At 41.1% G+C, this 20814-nt stretch overlaps 1 protein-coding gene across 30 annotated transcripts in view; it reads left to right on the forward strand.

The window, feature by feature from the left end:
• The window catches only part of REPS2 (RALBP1 associated Eps domain containing 2), a 196101-nt gene that overhangs the window by 43300 nt on the left and 131987 nt on the right, over window positions 1–20814 (forward strand). For 24 of the 30 annotated variants that reach the window (XM_077988221.1, XM_002808517.4, XM_015127008.3 and 21 more), the window contains exon 2: window positions 13621–13744. In XM_077988221.1, the coding sequence (XP_077844347.1) occupies window positions 13621–13744 (124 nt within the window). Of the gene's footprint in view, window positions 1–13312; window positions 13416–13620; window positions 13745–20814 lie in introns of those variants that run through there. The other 6 variants (XM_077988241.1, XM_077988246.1, XM_077988243.1 and 3 more) reach the window with 3 other exon arrangements.

Below are 20814 nucleotides of genomic sequence, written 5' to 3' on the forward strand. Positions count from 1 at the left end.
ATATGTGGGTATATATGTGTGCATATATACCCCCATATACATATATACACACACACACACACATATATATACACACATACGTACATACACCATGGAATACTACTCAGCCATAAAAAGGAATGAAATAATAGCATTTTCAGCAACGTGGATGGAGTTGGAGACCTTTATTCTAAGTGAAGTGACTCAGGAATGGAAAACCGAACATTGTATTTTCTCACTTACAAGTGGGAGCTAAGCTATGAGGATGCAAAGGCATAAGAATGAAACGATGGACTTTGGGGCCTCAGAGGGAAGGGTGGGAGGAGGTGAGGGATAAAAGACTACACATTGGGTACCGCATTGGGTACAGTGTACACTGCTCGGGTGATGGGCACATCAAAATCTCAGAAATCACCACCAAAGAACTTATCCATGTAACCAAATACCATCTGTTCCCCCAAAGCTATTGAAGTAATAATAAAAACATAAACAAATGCCTGTGTGGGTGGTGTCTGGCAGAGCATAGGTCTTGTGCCCATACCCTGATGGAAAAGAAATCAGGAAAGTGAGAATCAGACACTTTTAGCTCATTTAGCTGAAAGCAGGTGGAAAATTTCATAAACACTGGCAAGGGGTTCGGATAAAAGGCAGCCAAAAGAAAAATGGCAAATGTTCATTAGTTTCTATTGTATACTCTGGTTAGCTCAGTTGGTTACAGCACAGTTGTGATGAAGCCAGCATTGTGGTTTGTTCTTGTTTTATTGAAAGAAAATAGTTCTGAGGTTGTCCCCCTTACACCTGCTCCCTCTTTCACAGATGTGTGCTGATAGCCATTTGTAGGGCCAGGAAATAGTGGGACCTAACTTGCATCTGTCCCTGGCTGCTAAGGTACAAAGAGTATGTGTCTTTCAGTTGGTGGGCCCAGAGACTCCATTCACTGGCATAGTGTGCCACATAAGAGAACTGAATGAATGGTATCTGTGTGAATCTAAGGGGTTGGCTAATTGCTCGGTGAATATGGTTCATGTAACATTTATAATACAACTTGTTGGGCAGCAAGATCATTCAATCCAGATGGTTTCTAGTTTTTCAGAATTTCTCTGATAACTTCTCTGAACTTTGAAATTCTTATTTGCAAAACCATCCATATAGGATTCGTTTCATTATTAGAAATAATACTCATAAAGAGAAAAGCACAATTCCTAGAGGGTGTGTGATAGATGTTCAATAAATGATCATTTCCCTCAGACTTCTTCGATGCACACACCCCAACCAGATTAGAAACTCTTTGAGGACTCAGCTTGCCCTTTTTGTGTTGAATTTCTCTCAGTTGTTAAGTGAAGACCCAATCCAATTGTTAAAATAATAAATGTACCTCTTGCCTCCCTGACTTTCTGGCAAGCTCACTCTGAGGAGGCTGGCCTGGTTCAAAGCTGGCTGCTCCAGGGCACTAAAGCTGGAGAGGGCCATTCCACCCTGTTCATAACTGTGAACAGTGAACTGTACTTGGGATAGAGCATCTTGGGAACAATAAGGACCTAGATTCAAGCTCATGCATTGTGGTGGGACTGTCAGTTTAGGGGGATGGGTAGATTTTATCAGATCTGTCAGTGGAAAGTTTAGGAAGATGGAATAGTATCTACAGGTAGGAGGAGGTAGTATCCAGTAGTAGGAGGAGGTATCCAGGAAGGAGGAGATCTACCTGGCTCCTAGGGATGTACGTCCTGGCAAGCATTGCTCAGTGGCAGGAGTTGTAAGAGTGGGAAAGGTTTAGGAATTTGAATATCAGGGAAGTGTCAGCAGGTAGCTGAGGATGAGGTGCAGGACAAAGACAGATGAGAGGAAGACCAAGCCTTAAAGTGATGAGTGTCTAGGTAGGGAAGAGGATGGATGGGCATAGCTTGGACACAGAAAGGGTATTCAGTCATGGAAAGAGGTCAGTCTGCAATATAATGTGGCTATCAGGTCACAGGAGGGCCAAGAGCAGGACAGGTTTGGGGCTTGGTTCTGGTTAGTTGAGGCAGAGCCCCTTAGAGCTGTTTGGATTTGCCATGGTGATGCAGGGGACCTGAGTGTGCTGGTTGTCATGAGATCTTGTTTTGGGGAGAACAGTCATGAACAGAGTAGAAAGGCCCTTCCCCAGCTTTAGTGTGCCTTGGAGCCGGCAGCTTTGAATAGGGCCAGCTTCCTCAGAGAGAGCTGCCAGAATATCAGAGAGGCGAGAGGTGCATTTGTTATTTTAACAATTGGATTGGGTCTTCACTAGGAGCTCTACAAAGAAACCAAATTAATGAAGTCAGATTGCCTATCCCGCCAACAGTGAATGTTTATGGTATGAGTTTAGCTCTATGCTAGAGAATCTCAATATATTTAGATTTGGGCTTGAGAGAGAGAACTTAGTGTGATCTGAGACTGAACTTCCATTCACATTCATTCCCCAAGGAAGCATGTCGAAGATCTGTGTGTAATATACTGGTGTTCCATTTACTTGAAATATCCTGGCTTGCTCAATTCCTCTCACTTAGTCACTCACTTCTCTAAAAAATAAATGTGTATATGTGTGTGTGCATGTGTGTGCACATGCACGTGTAAGTGTGCATAAAATATAGAATAGACTGAAATCAACAAACTTATAAAAATACCAAATAACCTCAATCTGTAATTTTATTTTTGAAAAGCACTAAAAATATCAATAAATGAATTGTCTGAAAAACTAATCCTTTGGCTGGTGAGATAAGTCTAAGTTGCCAGAACCAGTTAAAGCTTTATATAATTTGGCAGTACATTTGCGTTCACCTGAGATTTCTCTGCCTCCAGCTGTACAAAAATTCTGTGATATGCAGAGCCTCGAAACCTGGGCCAGAATGCTAAAACTAATTTTCTTTTGTAATCTGAGCCGTAATTGCATTTTAACTCGGTTCTAGTGTGAAGACTGCTTTTGTATGTGTGTGTGTTTACTTCATGTCATTAATTTCTGGCATTTAAGTTAGTGCCTGGCACATAGTCTACCCTCAGTAAATGTTAGTTCTTACTGCCGAGTCTGTTGTTCTTTTCTTCTAAACCAGTGGGGTATATGCTTCCTTTGTGCCTCAGTGGTTCATTCCCTTGCCCTCTTTCCCTCTCCTCACCCTTGAGTTGTTAGATCCTGGTTTTGCCCTAGGCAGGTGCCAACCCCGAGGAACTCCTGACCCTGTGGTGATGCATGCCTGCATGTGTGCAGCCAGCTGGGCAGCTTGGAAAGCCATAGTATTGACTTGCCAAAGAAGGGCTAGTTTACAAAAGTCATAAGAGATCATTGTCATCAACTGCTGTCACTACCTATTATCCTTTCTCTTTCCAAAAAACAATTTAGGTGCATAATAAAACAATCTGTAGAATTACTCTGTCAAGCCTATGTATGCCCATCATAGTTGTGCAATCAGTTGTGCAAGAACCTCAGTTCCTACTTCTAATGAATTTTATACTGACTATCCGAGACCTTTCTGCTGGCCCCCTAATAGCAGAGGAGAGAATACACTGTGGGAGTCAGGAGCAACTAAAGCAGCTGGTCTGAGTATAGAATTTCTTTGAATTCTCATCTTTAAGAACCATACTCAGCTGGGCACAGTGGTTCATGATTGTAATCCTAGCACTTTGGGAGGCCAAGGTGGGAGGAACACTCAAGTCCAGGAGCCTGAGGCTAGCCTGGGCAACATAGTGAGACTCCATCTCTATTTTTTTTTAAAAAAGAACCGTGCTAATTCTTATTTGATTTATTAACATATCTCTGGATTTTAATATAACACCCCCAACCAAGCTGAGTAAATTTCTGGGAGGATGTGTTGTATTTCTCTTTGGCTTTCCTTTGTGGAATCAGGTAATTACAAAATGACTTACCTGAGGTTCTGTTTCTTGATATCCTATGATTGGGTGGAGTCTCTGATCCTTTAAAACTTTAAACAATTGATTTATTTGAATAGATTGATAGAGTCACATAATTCAATATTCAAAGATACAGAACACCATATGTAGGGGTTCTCATCATGCCATGAAGAGTTAAAACACAGGATGTGTATGTATTTTATTTCATGAGCCGTCTTAGTTGGAAATCAATGGGGTGGGTGTTGTGAGGAATGCAAATATGATTTTTAAAATGCAGGACTTGCCCTCAAGAAACTTATAGTCTTATAGGAGAATGTAGCAGGTATACTGAGAGTCATAGTAAAAAGTAGAAGTGGTATATACCAAAAGGAGAGGTTGAAACCATAATTTTAGATTTCACCCATAGAATTCCTTTATATAGAATCTGTGCATCTCAAAAAAGCATTGTATTCTATCTAGTCTTGTTACTGAAACATCAGGGGTTTGGTCTAGGTCCTGCTGCTTGCCACACAGAAAGCCAATTACTGAGACAACAAGTATTGCCAAGAAAGAAGGCTTCAATCTGGTGCTGCAGCTGAGGAGATGGGAACTCAGTCTAAAATCCATCTCTCTGACTGATTAAAACTAGGGATTTATATAGCAGGAAAGAAATGTAACAATGTGTAAGAAAATATGAACTAAGGAGGGACAAGGAGGCATATGGTGCAGTGATCTGATGAGTTTCAGATCTTTGATACTTTTTTTTGAGAGGCCTGAAAGTCCTTTCCTGAGGAAGGAACTTAGATAAAACAAACAAGTTTCAAGCTTTAAGAGCAGAAGGGTCAGTTTCTATGTTTATCCAAAACAACTGTCTATGGGACTGTTGGGTTAGTTTCAGTCTGACTGCTAATTCCAGTACATGAGGTCAGGTGTCTTCTCCACAGTTACCCAGTCGCACCAGACAGTGCCACCTTCAGTAAAGATAGCTAGTTTTAATAAAGCAAACTACTGCTTTGTTCTGTTGCTTAGAAGAAAGAGTACTGCATTTGTGAGTTAAATCTGGGTTTGGTGAGTGGAGACTTTTGAAGCTTTGTTCAACTGTAACCCAGGGTTCCCCAGTGTTTTGGGTATGTACTGTGAAAAAAGACCTACCTTGTCTCTACAAAATTTTTTAAAAAAATTAACTGGGTGCAGTGGCACATGCCTCTTGTCCCAGCTACTCAGGAGGCTGAGGCAGGAGGGTAGTTTAAGCCCAGGAGTTCAAGGCTGCAATGTGCTTAACTGTTGCACCTTGAGTTCTTGTTTCAAAAAGTTCCATGTAGAAGCACAGTCTTGGAAAAGCAAAAGCCCAGCTAGATCCAGAGATGCCTGAGTTGAAGATGAATTTTGGCTAACTCTCCTCATTACCATACTAAAAATCCCACCCAGGGAGGCGCTTATTTGCCATTTTCTATACGTGTATGTAGAAGCATGATTGGTGCCTGCACTCCCTTTACTCCACCTCTGTGTACAATGACTCAGCTAACCAGCCCAATAAAAGCCTTGTTTTCATCTTTGTTTGGGGGAGGCACCTTCCTTGTTGCAAGTAATAAAACCCTGTCATTATATCCTCCTTGGTTGGGGTCATTGGACTGTAACCTGCCACGTGATCAAACCCACCTATTGTGTGGGTAACAAAATCCTGGTGACCCAAATGGGACTCAAACCCTCTTGGATACTTTGTTTTGAAATTATATCAGATGGAAGGGGAATGGTTCTGGGGTATGTTTATAGTATTTCTTGCTGACTTTCGGTTAGGTTGTATTCTTTACAACTTTTCTAATTTTATTTTTAATAGATAATAATGGCCAAGTGTGGTGGCTCATTTCCATAATCCCAGCACTTTGGGAGGCCAAGGTGGGCAGATTGCTTGAGTCCAGGAGTTCAAGACCAGCCTGGGCAACATAGGGAGACCCTCATCTCTACAAAAAATAAAAAAGTAGCCAGGTGTGATGGCACATGCCTGTAGTCCCAGCTATTTGCAGAGGGCTGAGGCGGAAGGATCACTTGAGCCTGGGAGGTTGAGGCTGCAGTGAGCTATGATTGTGCCACTGCTCTCTAGCCTGGATGACAGCATGAGACCCTGCCTACAAAAAAAAAAAAAAAATGGATAATATATCCACATGATCCAAAATTGAAGAGGTACAAAATAATATACAATAAACTCTTTCTCCCCACTGTGTCCTAGCCACCTTGTTTTCTTCCCTGGAGACATCCAGAAACCAATTTTGTTAGTTTCAACTTCTGGAGATGGCTTATGAAAATATAAATAAATGCATCTATATTCAACCCCCTTTTAGAAGAAATGATACCTGCTATACCAACTGCTTTTTGTGCACCTTGCTTTTTTTCTTTTTCACACTTTAGCATGATGATTTTTCTATATTGGCACATAAAGAGCTTCCTCTTGGTTAGTTGGTCGTTTTTATGGCAAACAACTGAGTCCACCCTAGATGGTTAAGCCAAAAAGGGATTAGGATTTTAGGTAACTCATGAAATCCTTTGGAGGGCTGGAGGAACAGGCTAGCATCCGGGTGCCCAGAAACAAAGCCCCAAGACATACATAGTACTAGCATTAAGTGGAAGCCACCTGTGCTGCTGCCTCCACTGAACAGCAGATGCTAGGTATTTGACTTGACTGCAACTGCTTCTACCTCCACTCTGCACCAGGAAGGCAACCTAGCAGTGACACCTGCAAAAGTAGCTCTGAGCAGAGCCTCTTTCCTTACATTTCTCACTTCTGAAGCAAAGTCTGGTGTGGATGTATCTGATTAGTGGTGACTGGGTGACACATTTGCATCTTAGCTTCAATAGAGTCTAGGAATTTTATTCTCAACTTTTAAACCTGGAGGTGGGACTTGTAATAGGTGAAATTTCAGCAAATAGAGAAATACTTTTCAAAATATGATGGACAGTCACAGATATGGCAATGTCCACTAGAGCTGCCTAGAATTCCATTGTATGGATCAACCACAATTGATTAAACTAATATCTTAGATGGTATTCCTCTAAGTGTTTTCTAGTTTTCTAGTCTGTGACTTAGGCAATACTGTATTAATGACAATATACATGTGTCATTTTGCTAATGTAAAATGGAATATAAATTTCTAGCAGTGGAATTGCTAGATCAAAAGGTAAATTGTAATTCTTATGGATATTGCCAAATGGTTTCTGGATGCTATACTGATCCTTGTTTCCAGTAGTGATGTTCCTGATTTTTTATTTTTTATTTTTGCCTAGAGTCTTTTCCTTTTTTAGATTCCATCTGAGCCAGAGTGGCAGGCTGAGTCTTCCCTGCTACTGGGGTGAGTTTTGGGCCTTGGGCCAAGAATACTGACAAATCAGATCTGAGCCATAACCTGTGCCAATAGAGACTGTATTTAGCATCTGGACTGGATTTAGCTTATAGTTTATTATAGTCCTGCTAGCCCTAAATTAAATGGCATCTTGGGGTATCTAAAAGATAACGTCGCTTCCAAAATTGATTTGCAATGTAGGAGTAGCTTACATCTTGGATTGTTATGTGTTCACAAATGCATAAAGATGTTTTCAAAGAATGGTTCTAAAGAATTATAACACCTTTTCTCTTTAAAAAAGCAAAATCTTATTTCTAGTGTGTGAATTATTGCATAGATTTTGCCAATATCCAATATCTGAACTATGGCATCCAATTGCTCTGGTTGGTTGCCATGAAAGTTTATAGTAACATAGGAAGCTCCTGTTTGAAAGCTCCTGAAAAACTTAAACAAATGTATATAAATGGGTGAAAAATGGGGGCTGAGGAAGAAGGTGAATACATGTGTTTTCTTCTCATGGAAGTGTTCACTATTTTTTATTAAAAAATTTTTTTAAAGACAGGGTCTCACTATGTTTCTCAGGCTGGCCCCTCGGACTCCTGGGCCCAAGTGATCCTCTTGTCTCAGCCTTCCAAGTAGCTGGGACTACAGGCACGGGCCTCCACATCTGGCTGTGTTTTCAGTATTTTAAGTTGGCATTTACCTAGTGCAGTTGATTATTTCAAGAAAATACACTTTCTGCATGGCTACTGAGGGTATCTGAAAGGATATAAAGTATAGCCCAGGGAAGTAGCACGTTGTTAGGCAGGGGTTAGTAATTCTTTCTGGAAAGGGTCAGTTGGTAGTTTAGGCTTTGCAGGCCAAGAAGCAGAATCAAAGATATTACATAGGTAATTCTATAACAAGAGAAAAAATAAATGTCCACAAGCTTTTTATTGACAAAATTCAAAATATAATAACTGAGTACATTTTTTTTTTTGGTAATACAGGTCTACTTATAAGAAGAACAACATTCTTATTTTGGGGATAACATTTTGCTTAATGGGATTCAAAGAATAGTGTTCCCTTTCATCAAATCGATTGCAAATGTTCATCTGTAAATACCATTTATTTTCTCCTTGTGGGCCATTCAAAACCAAGCAGTGGGCTGGATTTGACCCATGAGCAGTAGTTTTCCAACCACTGATGTAATGGAAAGACCATGAGCTTTGGACCTGGATGCATGTAGGTTTGAGTACTGGCTCTGAATTTGTGACCTTGAACATATCACTTAACTTTCTGAGTTGGGAAGGTTTATTTGTGTATAAACTGGGTGTAATGACACCTATCTCATGGAATAAATATTACCCCCATCCTTGTGATTTTACATTAGTATTCTAGTTCTGTAGATGCTGATATAATTTAGCTAGACTTACCTAGAAAATTAGTATTTAACAGATTTTAAAACTGGCTTTTCAAGGGATAGAATGCTCACATGGTCTTAAAGTACAATGTAAAAACATAACTTTGCAATGAAGAGATCTGGCAGTCACCACCTTAATCAAATGGCCAAGCTTTGCAATCAGTACCAATGGTGGGATGTTCTGACATTGTGTGCCCCTCACTGCTGTGTACCTCTCACTATATCACAGTGTCACCTGTGTGGTGTTCTTGCCAGAAACGTTTGACTTTAATGTAATCACAAGAAAACAGACAAATCCAAAACATGGGACATTCTGAGGACAACTGGTCTGGATTCTTAAATGATTCAGTGTCATTAAGAACCAAGGGGGATTGTTCTAGATTAGGGGGAGACTAAGGGAAAATAAGATAAAAATGCAGTGCATGAACATTGATTAAATCCTGGATGTGGAAAAGAAAATTCAGCTCTGTAGGCATTTTCTGGATAATCGAGGAAATGTGAATGTGGACCATATGTCGTATGTTAGTCTGTTTTCACACTGCTGATAAAGGCATATCTGAGACTGGGAAGAAAAAGAGGTTTAATTGGACTTACAGTTCCACATGCCTGGGGAGGCCTCAGAATCATGGTGGGAGGCAAAAGGCACTTCTTACATGGTGGTGGCAAGAGAAAAATGAGGAAGAAGCAAAGGCAGAAATGCCTGATAAACCCACCAGATCTCATGAGACTTGTTTACCATCACAAGAATAGCATGGGAAAGACCAATCCCCATGATTCAATTACCTCCCCCTGAGTCCCTCCCACAACACATGGGAATTCTGGGAGATACAATTCAAGTTGAGATTTGGGTGGGGACACAGCCAAACCGTATCATGTTGTATGATAATATTGTGTTAAAGTTGGTTTCCTTGGGTGTGGTGATGATGGTGCAGTGGTGTACGAAAATATCCCTGTTCTTAGAAGGTGAATAGTAAAGTACTTGGGGGTGTGTCATGAGGTGTGTCTGCAACTCACTTTTCAGATGGTTTGGCAAAATGGGAGGGAAGAAGGGAGGGAGAGAGAGAATGTGTGTGAGTGTGTGTGTATGTAGAATAGGTGATTCTGTGCATTGCTGCTCAGTTCTTAGCATAGCACTCAGCACATTGCTTTTGATGGGGAGGTGTCCAATCAAAACTTGTTAAACTAACAAGTACTTTAAGGTTTTATTAGGATTCTCTGAAAGCACACCTCAGCACTGCCTGTCTGCCCTCTCTTTAGCAGTGTCGTTTGGCTTAGGCATATACTATAATGCCTAATGTTGGGTAATCAGATATGGGGGTTCATGTTTTCTTGAGTAGTTCACCCATGTCCCTCTGGACTGAAAGTCTCTCTTGAATGTTAAAGTTTAAATGAATGGGAAGGGAAAACCCAGCATAGAGGTTGACCTGTGTTTTCAGCTGTTCCCTGAGAGGCTGAGGTACAATTTGTAAGCATGTACTTCAGATTCTCTTCTGTATTTCTGTTGCTGAGTTTGCCCACTTGGGGAGGGTTGACACCCCCTGGGGCTGTGCTGAGTAGACGAAGGTGTATCTCTGGAGTTCTGACTGGCTGGGGCATCACTGAAGTATTCTCCTGGGCTATGAGGGCTAGGGCCAGGATAAAGAATGGCAGTTGCCTTTCCTTATGCCTTGACCCTAATCAGTATCTTCTTAGCTGAGCAGGAAGGGAACAGAGAAATTAATATTCTCTTATATTCCTGCAGGAACTCTTATGGCTATATAGTGTGAGATGACTAAAGCCCATTTAACAGCTACTTGTAAAAGTAATACAAGAGGAGGGGAAGAAGAAAGATTCTGCTGCAACAGGCTGTGAAGACTAATTCAACATTCATTTGTTGAGCTACTGAGCATACAGCAGGCATAGTAAAATATGAGTCCCCGGGAGATGTAAATAATAAGAATATACTCTTGTCTTCTGCTGAGCACTTGGGGCATAGGGAAAGGAGATGGGCTACAGTGGAGATAATTATCAAAATGCCAATTGTGCTGTGTTGCAAGGCTAGGGATGTGATAGAAAGCTAGTAAAAAGTGTTATGGGAATGCAGAGTACATGCCATGTGGAATTGACTACAAAGATAAGGTTGGTCTTGAGGTGACTTGAAGAATGAGCCTGGCAGGCAAAGAAATGGGCATCTGGTATGACTAAAGTCTTCATTAGCTGCAGGGTGGGGAGGAGAGAGACATGATGATGTTGGAAAGGTAGTTTGGGCCAGACAGGAGGACCTCAGAAGCCATGCTTGGTTTCACAGGAAAGGCATGAAGAGTCCTGGAAGCCCTTTGAAGTTGGAGGGTGATGTGGTTTTGATAAGAGGTCACGGAGGAAATATGGAAGCTGGTGTGTGAAGGTGTGCGTCTTGAGACAGGACTTGAAACAGTCGAGGCGAGAGCATAGAATCTGGATTTTGCTAGCTGCAGCAGAGGGAGAGTAGAAAATAGGGGTGCTCTTGGAGAATTCTTCCAGCCCCTCCCACTAAGAGTTTTTACATTTTAAAATCTTTCTAAGGAAACCTTTAATAATACTTGAGAGAAGCTTATTTAAACCCTTGAGCAGTTCTGAAAATGTATTACATTTCAGCCAGGAAAGAAAGTATTATTTCAGGCAAACTGGAACATGTGTGGACTGGTTACTCAGCACAGTCGCCTAATCTTATAGAATTAGGTAGGAGGGAAGCTATGTTAGTGGCCTTCAACCTTCTTCCAGAACTTTGTTCAGATTTCTCCCAAATGATCGGTGAATTTTTCTGATTCGTATCCAGCATCCCAGACGTTTGGTGTACATCTGTAAGCTGTAAGGAAGTTGATTTAATCTATTCCTTTTTTTCATCTCTTGCCTTCCACCTGAGAAAACACTGGTCCATAGGTTCTTACTCTGTATTAGGAATTTGCACAATGTGTAACCTAAGATGGATCCAGCTGCGAGGTGGATCCAGCTGGGAGTGTTACAGGTTTGGAGTTTAGACTAAAGAAGAGAAGTGGAATCTTTTCATTTTTTTCCCCCTTTATTTTGAGGAAAGCCCAGTGATTTGGACTGTTTGAAGGAGCAATTATATAAAACATCTCCACTAATTGAGTATCTGGGATAAATTTTTTTTCACCTTATTTTCTTTAGATACCATTAAACATTTCTACCCACAACTTAGAGCTTTTCCGTGGAGATTTTAAACTTAGAAAACTTTGAACCTTGATGAATGAAAAAAACCTTTCAGAACTAACCTTTTTTGTTTTGATTCAGAAGTCCATGTGTAAGTTCCAAAGGCTTATAATTCTTTTCTCTTCCTTGAGGCTTGAATATTTCAGAATGTTCTTGGTATCTCTCTTGGAGGTTTGGTGTACAAAGAGCAAGGAAAGTAACCTATGGGCTTAACTCACTTATGTGTATATATTCTACTTTGGCTCCAAAGCAATGATTCTAGTGGTGATATGGGACCAAAGGACAGATTTCAGGTAAATAAGGCCGTTTACTAATGTCAGATTAAGGTATTAGTCTTCAAGTACCATAAATGTTTCACCAGCAATTTCAGTTACCTGTAGTAAAGAGCTTTCCAGTTTGATGTGGTAGTTATGGTAAAGGAGCAACTGAAAGTTAACCTGATAGTAGATTAACACTCAATGAAAATATAGTTGTTAATTTTTTCACATACCAAGGATTACAATTTCTTTTTTTCCTATTTTTAAAGTAGAGATGGGGTCTTGCTATATTGCCCAGGCTAGTCTTGAAATCCTGACCTCAAGCGATCTTCCTTGAGGCTTCCCAAAGTGCTGAGGTTATAGGCATGAGCCATTGTGCCCGGCCTACAATTTCTTAATAGTAGGAGTTATTCTGCAAGACAACTATCTCAATGTTGGAACTACACTAATGTTGTTGGTGTGTTTTTTTCCTTGTGTGGGATAGTCTGTATCTTAAGATACATAATGTATATATTCACAATAAGGGCTACATTATAAAATTCAGAGACATTTTATTTTTGAGGGTAGGTTTCATTCACTTGATTGAGAATTTGTTGACTGTATCTTGGGTGCCTATCCTTATGCTAAGAGATGAATGGAAGTTGCCCCCTGCCTTGAAGAGAAGACATTTTAATGGGAGGCAGAGATAAACAGATAATTAATTATAATGTGATACATTTGGAAATAGTCACAAAAAACTTGAATATGGAGATTTTCAAAAGTACAGAGAACAGGATATTGAACCCTCATGAACCCATTACCAAACTTCAACAATTACTAACTCTTGGTTATGTTTGTTTCACCCATGTGCCCCACCTCCTCACCTTCCCCCTTTTATTTTGAAGCAAGTCTAAGACAGTGTATCATGTGATGGACATTAATAGATACTTGGATAGAGTATTCTGAGAATACACTGGGAAAATATACTGTATCGGGGAGGTGGAAAGGAGCTACAGCAAAGTAACATTTGAGTTCAATCTAGGTGGGGAGGAGGATGTCATTGTTCCAGGTGATGGGATGGAAACCGACAATTATTGCAATGTCTTGAAAAATGTGTATATAGAACTTTTTTGTTCCTCTGAACTGAGCACCCAAGGTGTAATTTCCAATATTAGGAAATTGTTTTGCCTGAGGACTTTATAAAAATAATTAATTCACTTTTAATTTAGATAAACTAGAATAATCCATGAGTAGTGGTAATGACTAATCTGTTCTCTTTTCACCCCAGTGACTTTCTAGACTTTGAACATTAGAATTCACTCCTTGAAAAAGTCACTCTCCTTTGTAAGTAGAGCAACAGCTGTCCTTTGTCACCTTTATTTTTCTCTTTGGAAGAGGAGGAATAATCAGTGGCTCACTTCTGAAACATCATGAGTAGGTAGAATTTAGTAGTCTGAATTTAAAACCTCCCTGTAAACTGAAGGAAGAAGAGGAAATTGACCAGCGGGCACACATAGGTTCTCAAGGGACTTTTTTGGTTAGCCACTAGGTGAAATCCTTGAGATTTCATCATTTATCTTGTCTCATTTTCCTGTTGTGAAATTGGGTGTTCAGCATTGTTTTTCTTGTCTGTTCTCAGATCACAGAACTGTGTGGTGCAAAGCGAGTTGGTTATTTTGGTGCAACACAGTTTTACATTGCCCTGAAATTAATTGCTGCAGCACAATCTGGCCTCCCGGTGCGGATAGAGAGTATTAAATGTGGTGAGTATCTCACATTTGTATGTTTTATTGTCCATGGCGAGTTGCTTATTTATGAGAACCATTTTTAATGGATTTAAACTTTTCTGGAATTTCTCGTTGCTTCCTCCAACTCTTCTGCAAAATGAAATAAGAAAACTTAGCAGGTAGGTAGCTTAGTTTCTTTCTTTTGTAAATGGGGAAAAATTCCGAGAGTAACCTGAGATTAGTTCATTTTAACTGATTTGCAGTTAAAATAGATTTTGTTCTTTAGCAGGATGGGATTGGGCCAGGAATTCTAGAGCCTGTGGCAAATAATCACATTGAGTTTAATTTTCCACTTGAGGTATCTATAATGTTATTGAAGGCTCTGTTAGGGATTAGGGGAGGAGTAATAAGGGAGTTTGAATGGAACTATGCCTTTTCTCTTTCCCATCCCTGCCAGTGCTCAGCCTTTAATTCTGTTTCCAAAGCACTATTCTGATGCTGGTAAGTACTTGGGTGCTACCAAAATTTTGGCAGAATGAATTTATCTTCTTAAGGTTCTGATTTAATATTTTCTCATCTTGCCATCCCTGCCCTCAGCCCACTATATGCTTGAGCACTTTCTACAATTTAAACAAAAAGCAAAGCCCCTAACTGTTAGCAGTATTTCTACTGCCTCCGGATTGGTTTTAAAAATATGTATGAAAAAGGTGATTATTCAAGGGGTGTTCTAAGGTCCTCGATAATTCACTTTGATACAGATTACTTTCATATGTCCATACAGGTATGCAGGAACTTTTTTTCTTTTTCTCATTCTGAGATTAAAAACCTCTTAACTGTTCACACCTGTCCTGAGAAGTCTCTGATAGACATACAAGTGGATCAGGATTTATGGTGAGCCCATGGAAACCTCGTAGGACAATCCAAATGGCTGAGAAGATTCCATAGATGGCTGGTTATGGAAGACCAAGCCCTTCACACTAACCATCAGGAGGTGGCACTCATCATGCTAATCTTTATCAGGGGGCTAGTGTGTGCCAGACACTGTTTCATTTAATTCTCATGACACCCTACTAAATTAGGTACTTGTGTCAGTTTGCATTGCTTAGGATAAGCTGCGATAACAAATGTCACAATCTCAGTGCCTCAACAAGATGGAGGTTCGTTTTCCACTTTGCAGTGGGTCAGGGTGACCCTCCAGGGCAGCTGCCCTCTATGTGGTGACCATGTGATCGTGGCTGCTTTATCTTGTGGCACCTCCGACACAACACCTGTTCCCATAATCGCCACACCAGGGAAAGAGTATCTCACCCTAGTGGTTAAATGCTTTGGCCCAGACATGACTGAAGTTATTGCTGCCCACACTGCGTTGGCCAGAACTTGTCACATTAATCCGTTTCAACGCAGAGCAGATGGGAGAACACAATTCTCTCCTGCGCCTGCAAGGAGAGGACAACTGCGAGTCTCTACTATGGCTGCACACTGCGGGTCTCTACTATGGTGCTGCCGTTGTTCATATCTTACAAATATGGAAATTTGAACTTTAGGGAGGTTGAGTAACTTACCTAAGAACATAAGGTTAGTAGAATTTGGAGCCAGGATCTACTTCCAGTCCCCATGCTCTTAATTTCTATGCAAAATAACCTTGTCTCAATTTTTTCTATTTAGTAAGATGCTGACGGTAATCTGTTATGGAATATTTTCTGAATGGAAAAAATATCGGACTTGAAAGGCATCCCTTGGTATGACAGAATTTGGTTCTTTGAAATAAGTTTCTTGATGGAGTGTCATTTGACAGGCAGGCTTAGTATTCATTGTTGCAAGACATAGTGGTCATTTACTTTGATTAGTTGAAAGTTGCATCACATTGAATTTGGATTTGTGGTAGGCACTGATAGTTTTTATTCCATTGTAAATGATCATTAAGCTTTATTATAGTATCTTCCAATTTTATCTTCTGGGAAAGTTAGAGCTGCTTTATTATATACAGAATAAACTTTTGACACTTTTGTTACTGATTTTAAGTTAGACCTAAGTCTTTTACCTAATTTGTGCCCAGATTGACAGTTTAATTTCCTGAGGTCAGGGAGCGTGATTGTTGAAGTTATCACTTGTGTAAAGGATTAACAGTTTATCACAAATATAAGGCTTTCTCAGTTTTATTTTATAAACCCAGTTGCTGCCTTTTAACCTCTGAGGGTTTATATATACCCAGAGTTAATTCTGAATTATCTTCCTTTGTTTAAGGATTGATTGAATAAAAATTATTTGCATTTAGCATATGTTGAATAAGAATTAGGGCAAGATTGGGCCAAACTTTGAGCTGCCACTTAGAATTTTCCAGTTTGTTGCTTGAAATCTATTAGCTTAATGCTTGATGACACAAATCTTGAAGGCCAAAGAGATCACTCTGTGAGAACCTAATCTGAAAGACTGTGCTAGCCCTGTCACACCCAGGGCGTCATACCCAGGGAGTTGTGGATGGATACCCTTATGTCATGAATAACATGCACCTGTGTGTACGTGTGTGACCCTCTAATCCCTGGTCCTTCCCGTTTTGGTAAATGCTACCACCATCCGCAGCTGCACGAGCCAGAAACCCAGCAGTCATCCTGGATTCCTCCTTTTCCCTCACTCCTTAATAGAATCCATCAAAAGTCCTAGCAATGTGGCTCCAATCTCACTCCCTGTTGCCTTTATCTCTTTGCCCCTACTAGACCAAGTAACCTTCAACTACTTACCTGGACACCACAATGGATTGGCATCCTAGCCCCTACTCTCTTCTCTACTGTGCTGTCTCTTTTCCCACTGGTTGGTTGTTTGCTTGTTTTTTGACAGACTCGCTCTGTCACCCAGGCTGGAGTGCAGTGGCACAATCACAGCTCACTGCAGCCTTGACCTCCTGGGTGCAAGGGATCCTCCCACCTCAGCCCCCCAAGTAGCTGGGACTACAGGCATGCGCCACCGCTCCCTACTAATCCTACTAATTTTTGTATTTTTTGTAGAGATGGGGTTTTGCCATGTTGCCCAGGCTGGTCTTGAACTCCTGAGCTCAAGTGATCAGCCCGCGTCAGCCTCCCAACTTTTTTTTTTTTGAGACTGGGCCTCACTCTGTCACCCAGGCTGGAGTGCACTGGTATGATCACGGCTTATTACAGCCTCTGCTTCCCAGGCTCAAATGATCTTCCTGCCTTAGCCTCCTGAGTAGCTGAGACTGCAGGTGTACATTACTATGCCTGGCTAGTATATATGTCTTTTTGTAGAGATGGGGGTCTCGTTATGTTTCCCAGGCTGGTCTCGAACTGCTGAACTCAAGTGACTCTCCTGCGTCAGCCTCCCAAAGTGCTGGGATTATAGGCATGAGCCACCATACCCAGCCTCTTTTCCTACTTTTGAAAGTGTTATCTTTTCAAAATACACAGCAGATTATTCCATCTTCTTCCTTTAAACCCTCCAGTAGTTTGCTTGTTGTGCTTTGTAAAACATTCAAAGTCCCTACACTGATCTGTAACACCCTACACAATCTAGTTCTTCCCTGCTTTTCCATCCTCATCTCAAACCTCAACCCGCTGCTCACTACATGTTACCGAGTCTCAGTGGCCTTCTACCCATTTCTGGGTGACCTCTTTCCTGCTGCAGGCCATATGCCCATTTTATCTTGCGGTCTTGGGTTCCCAGGGATCTGTTTTTCCTTTCTGCTTCCCCTGGCTGGCTCCTTCCCAACCTTCAGGATTCAGAGTCTGTCCCTGTTATCCTACCTAAAATAGTTCTGTCAGTTTCATTAATTCATGAAGGAACCAGCATATGGTAAAACTGGCTCAAGAAAGTATAGTCAGATTTATTTATAGTCATAGAAAGAAAAGATGCTGGAACAGAATTGCTAAATTAGGTATAAAGCTAATTAATGCCCTATGGAGTAATATAAGTGCAACCTGGCTATTGTACTTTTTTCTAAGATGAAGGTATTTGCATTGCCGTAAGACAAGAATTACTTGTTAGCTAACAGTTTTTTCCAAGTTAATATCTACCCGTTCAGGATTATCAAATGCCCAACCAAGAGTAAACAGTAAGTCAGAGCAGAAGTCCATATCCCTAGGAAGTGAGGTGATCCTTGGGTGGGCCTGCTGGGTAATGCTTCTGCAGGGCAATCTCCCCTCCACTTTGTTCTTTCCCAGCATCTGTTTCCTGATAGCACTTACCAGAGTTTGCAAATATTCCTTACAGGTTTCACTATTTTTTTTGTCTCTCTTCCTCACTTGTCCAGCTTGTGTAAGGGGGAGGGAAGAGGATCTGACACCCCTTGCATTGTGGGGCATTGTAGGCACTCAGTGTGTATTGGTTGAATGAATGAATGAAGAGATGCATGTCTACACGTGAGGAGGGTGTCTTAATCATCTACCACTCTTTAAACTAAAACGATTGGAATTCAGATTCTCCTGGAACTCCAGAGGAGTTTTTACAGAAGTCATCTCAGTTTGCATATCATCTTTCTTAGGCACTGATTCTCAACCTTGTCTGCACTTGAGAACCACCTGGAGAGCTTTAAATATAAAATAAAGAATACAGATGCCTGGGTCCATCTCCAGAAATTCTAATTTCATATATCTGCAGTCCAGTCTGAGCATCAGGATTTTTAACAGCTCTCCGGGTGATTCTTATATGGAGACAGGTTTAAGAACAAAAGCTGTATCAAGCGTTTTCAAGAGCTTTGCTTAAACTCTCTCTCTCTCTCGGTGTGTGTGTGTGTGTGTGTGTGTGTGTGTGTGTAGTTATAGTAGCTGCATCTGAACTAGGGTGCTGCACGACACAGGGCACATGATTTAAGAGGGCACTTATTCTCAGGGCAGGTGCCGTCTCTGCATTTACACCACCCTGAGAGTGAGTGCCTCCTCAAATATTGGCACTAGGTATATGTCTAGCCCCACCCTAGTCTGAGTTGGGGTTAAACAGATGGCAAAACAGTTAGGGCAGAAGGAAAGAAGGTGAAAAGTAAGGAGTGGTAGAGAATTTCTGATGAGGAAAGCATGTGGTGAACATTTGCCCTGGGACCTGCTGTTACCTTTCTTTCCAGGGTCTGAACTTGAGCACGTGTGGGGACTGAGGGAAGATTAGGCAGAACCTAGAGTAGGGTTTCTCATCATTTTTGTGCCAGGAGCCCCTTTGGCAGTCTGAAGCCTGTGGGCCCCTTCTCAGAATTATGTTTTAAATGCCACAAAGACATAGGATTATAATGGAAACCAATTATACTGAAATAATCACTAAAATACTTAAAATAAATTGTTATATAACAACATACATGCTTCTAGGCCTGGCACGGTGACTCATGCCTGTAATCCCAGCACTTTGGGAGGCCGAGGTGGGCGGATCACTTGAGGCCAGGAGTTTGAGACCAGCCCTGCCAACATGGTGAAACCTTGTCTCTACTAAAAATGCAAAAATTAGCCAGGTGTAGTGGCACATGCCTTTAATCCCTGCTACTCAGGAGGCTGAGGCAGGAGACTAGCTTGAACCCAGGAGGTGGAGGTTGCAGTGAGTCAAGATTGTGCCACTGTACTCCACCCCGGGCAACGAGTGAGACTACATCTCAAAACAAAAACAAACAGACAAAAAACCCAACCCCCAAAGCATATATGCTTCTTTATTAATGCATTAAATAAAACATCTAACAGTGTTTGAAATAACCACTACTTTTTCAAAGTAGTGATATGCATAAACAGTACTTCAAGATGTCGGCCTGGCATGGTGGTTGTCGCCTGTAATCCCAGCACTTTGGGAGACCGAGGTGGGCGGATCACGTCGTCAAGAGATTGAGACCATCCTGGCCAACATGGTGAAACCCCGTCTCTACTAAAATAGAAAAAAATTAGCCGGGCGTGGTGACACACACCTGTAGTCCCAGCTACTTGGGAGGCTGAGGCAGGAGAATGGCATGAACCCGGGAGACAGAGCTTTCAGTGAGCCAAGATCGCGCCATCGCACTCTAGCCTGGGCGACAGAGAGAGACTCTGTCTCAAACAAACAAACAAACAAACAAAAAACCCAAAACCCTAATCTGATAGGTGACAAAGTTATGGATATTGCTAGTGATGCTATAGTGGCTTGTTGCTTACGTTCATAATGGAAAGAAATGCTAAATTTCAGTTACAGTAGGGAAAATAAAGATGTAATTTCTTTTTCCTAGTCAAGGTGACAGAACCCATGATTTTTCACTAGTTCACTAGCTTGTGAACTCTGATGGTGCAATGACATGATTCATGTGGTCTTTGGGGCTGTGTTCCCCAAACTGGTTTATGGTCTGGTTGCAGTCTGGTACAGTTTGCAGTGGAAGGAGAGAGAATTAGGACAAAAGGATGAGTTATTTATAAAACTAAATGTATTCAAATCTAAGATTGGGTTTTTTTTTTTTGGTTCTTCTTGTTAAATGTCCTTTGTGAAATTGATAATGGGTAATAGTTTGGGGTAAAATTCTTGACGAGATAGAATGTTGGTAACTCTGTGTTGGCTTTCTTCATTTCTTTTGTTGTTGTTGCTGGGGGAGAGATTTTTCCGATTTTGTGAAATCCCAAAATTTGTGAGCCACTATTGTGGTCACGATTCTACTGCCAAGAAGATACTGAGGCAAATCATTGAATTCCCTTTGACTCCTCCCTTATCTGCAAAACAGTTGTTCTCAACCTAGGTGATTTCGTCCCTTTAGGGACTTTTGGCAATGTGAGGAGACATTTTTGGTTGTCCCAGCTGCGGAGGGGGACTGCCTGGCATTTAGCCGGTAGAGGCCAGGGATGCTGCTCAACACCCTACACTGCAGAGGACGGGACCCCCTCTTCCAACAACAACAAACTTATCTAGTCTAAAATGCCAGTAATGTTGAGACTGAGAAAGCCTACTGTAAAATAAGTATCAAGACTTAGGAACTCTAATCCTGCTGTGCTCTAGTTTTTTTTTTTTTTTTTTAATCATACAAGAAAGGTAGAAGGATTTTGTAGAATTGAGTCCTATTTCTGTGGCTTTTGTTTTCAAATGAGAATTATTTTATTCAAGGAAAAATAAAAGCAAATATTCTCTGGTTGAATTGAGGGTGGGGGTCCCTGTGCTTTGCCTATTTGACA

This window comes from Macaca mulatta, chromosome X, assembly GCF_049350105.2.
Source record: "Macaca mulatta isolate MMU2019108-1 chromosome X, T2T-MMU8v2.0, whole genome shotgun sequence".
Taxonomy (NCBI): domain Eukaryota; kingdom Metazoa; phylum Chordata; class Mammalia; order Primates; family Cercopithecidae; genus Macaca; species Macaca mulatta.